This window comes from Plasmodium gaboni, chromosome 14 (genome assembly GCF_001602025.1).
Source record: "Plasmodium gaboni strain SY75 chromosome 14, whole genome shotgun sequence".
Taxonomy (NCBI): domain Eukaryota; phylum Apicomplexa; class Aconoidasida; order Haemosporida; family Plasmodiidae; genus Plasmodium; species Plasmodium gaboni.
In genome coordinates, this window is record NC_031494.1 from 1,048,203 (window position 1) to 1,050,702 (window position 2,500).

The 2,500-nt window shown below is 18.6% G+C and overlaps 2 protein-coding genes across 2 annotated transcripts in view; both read left to right on the top strand.

Moving 5' to 3' along the window:
• The window catches only part of PGSY75_1430100 (serine/threonine protein phosphatase 2A activator), a gene marked incomplete at both ends in the record, with an annotated part of 1,824 nt that extends 742 nt beyond the window's left edge, over positions 1-1,082 (top strand). Inside the window, 4 exons of the mRNA XM_018787991.1 lie at positions 353-503; positions 620-694; positions 782-846; positions 980-1,082. Coding sequence (XP_018639363.1) covers positions 353-503; positions 620-694; positions 782-846; positions 980-1,082 — 394 coding nt within the window. The remainder of the gene's footprint in view (positions 1-352; positions 504-619; positions 695-781; positions 847-979) is intronic.
• A 1,311-nt stretch (positions 1,083-2,393) lies between these two features.
• The window catches only part of PGSY75_1430200 (plasmepsin IX), a gene marked incomplete at both ends in the record, with an annotated part of 2,960 nt that continues 2,853 nt past the window's right edge, over positions 2,394-2,500 (top strand). The window contains one exon of the mRNA XM_018787992.1: positions 2,394-2,500. This exon is cut by the window's right edge and continues 136 nt beyond it. Coding sequence (XP_018639364.1) covers positions 2,394-2,500 — 107 coding nt within the window.

Here is a 2,500-nt window from a genome sequence, read left to right on the forward strand (position 1 = left end):
TATGTACACTCATATTTTAATGTATGTACACCTATATTTTAATGTATGTACAGTCATATTTTAATGTATATACAGTCATATTTTAATGTATGTACACTTATATTTTAATGCATGTACACTTATATTTTAATGTATGTACATTCATATTTTTATGTATGTACACTCATATTTTTATGTATGTACATTCATATTTTAATGTATGTACACTCATATTTTTTTGTATGTACACTCATATTTTTATGTATGTACACTTATGTTTTAATATTAGTATATCTTGGCTATTTATATATATATATATATATTTTTTTTTTTTTTTTTTTTTTTTTTTCAAAAATTTGCATGAACTGTTCAGGTATTTAGAAGGAGTAAGAAGAGTACAGATAATTTACACGGTGGAGCCTGCTGGTAGTAGAGGGGCATGGGGATTGGATGATTTTCAATTTCTTGTTTTCCTGTTTGGCGCAGCTCAACTTTCTTACAACAGGAAAATAAAAACGGACGATGTAAAAAATAAAATATATATATATATATATATATATATATATATGTGTATATTTTTACGTGTAACTTTATATGTTTCATAGTATTACATATTATAATCTTTTCCTTTTTTTCATAGATTGAAAAGAAAGAATTGTTGGAATTGTGGGCACCGAAATATTTATATTTTGATGCTCTTAAGTATATATCAATGGTAATTTTAATTAGCCAAAATGGACAAGAAAATAAAACATTATATATATATATATGTATATATATATATATTTTTTTTTTATTCCAGATAAAACATGCACCTTTTCATGAATCTTCCCGAATGTTGTATGATATATCTGGAGTTGAAACATGGTATATTATTAAAAATATATATATATATATATATATATAATGTTCATATACATTAACATATAAAAACAAGTATGAAGTAATTTAAAATTTTGTTTGCATTATTATACATTTATTATTTTTTTTTTTTTTTAAGGGAAAAAATATGTAATGGATTACTTAAAATGTATCAAGCTGAAATAATACAAAAGAGACAAATATTACAGCACATATTATTTGGAAATTTGATAGACTTTTAAATAATATACAAAAAAATGGATATATTATATAATATAATATTATATATATTTTTTATGTTTGATTACTTTTTTTTTTTTTTTTATTTATATGTGCTTATTATTTAGTCTTCATAATTTTTTTATCCTTATAAAGATCATTTAAGAATATAATTATATATTTATTAAAAAGGTTCATCTTAATATTAAATTTAATAATTTTTATATTTATACGTAAAAAAAAAATATGGATGCTTTACAACATTCTTTCCCTTTATTGATTCCACCTTATGGTGCAACATTATGCACACCGTTAAATAACTAATAAAAAAGAAAAAATAAAGAAAAAAAAAAAAATAAAAAAAATAAAAGATAAATTATATGAACGTATAAATATATAGGTGTATAATGCTATGAACATATAAGCGTCTAATATTACAACCGTATAATATAATTACGGAATAATTATATAACGAAATTCATTAAAATAAGAAGAAATAAAAATGCAATAATATATATATATATATATATATATATGTATATATATATAACATGTATAAACCTTTCCTAACATTAGGAAAAATTATATTATTTTTTACGTTTATGAAAATGATAGAAGAGAATAAAATAAAGAATAAAAATCTATTTTTTTTTTTTTTTTTTTTTCCTCTAAAAAGTTATGCACATATATATATATATATATTCAGTATTCATTTTATAAGAGTAATATATATATATATATTTATGTTGGTGTATATTTATCGCGTAATTTTATTTAAGGGTGATAATATGTACAACCATATTTAAGAATTAAAACTAGTATTATAAAAAATAAAAAAAGTGTATATAATCTTTGCATATATTTTTTACATATTATAAAGCACCACTTATAATTCAATAGTTTTATATAAATTCACATAACATAAATTTAAATTCATTTATAAATATTTATTTTATATAGAATAGGAGTTATGTAATTATTTCATTTTATATTTTATAATTATTTAAGAACATAAATATAAACATATATATGAAAGTACATTTATAATATATATAATGTGTATACCAGTTTATATGTACACATGATTACTATTTTAAAATATTCTTAAAAGATATATATATATATATATATATATATATATATATATTATGTATATGTATATACATATATATGTATAAAAAATGTTATAATAAAATGACTTCATCATAGTGTTGTCTTTTAGTGTCGTGTTTTAAGATCTATGTAACTACTTATTAGCTAACTATATATTATGTGTTATTTTTTATTTTATTTTTTATGTTTTTCTCTTGTTTGTTTAAATGTCATATATAAAAATGTTTTTTATAAATTTTAAGAAAATAAAAAAGAAACAGTTTCCCTTATATTTAACTCAACATAGAATTATAACAGTGTTTCTTATTTTTATTTATTTTATAAACTT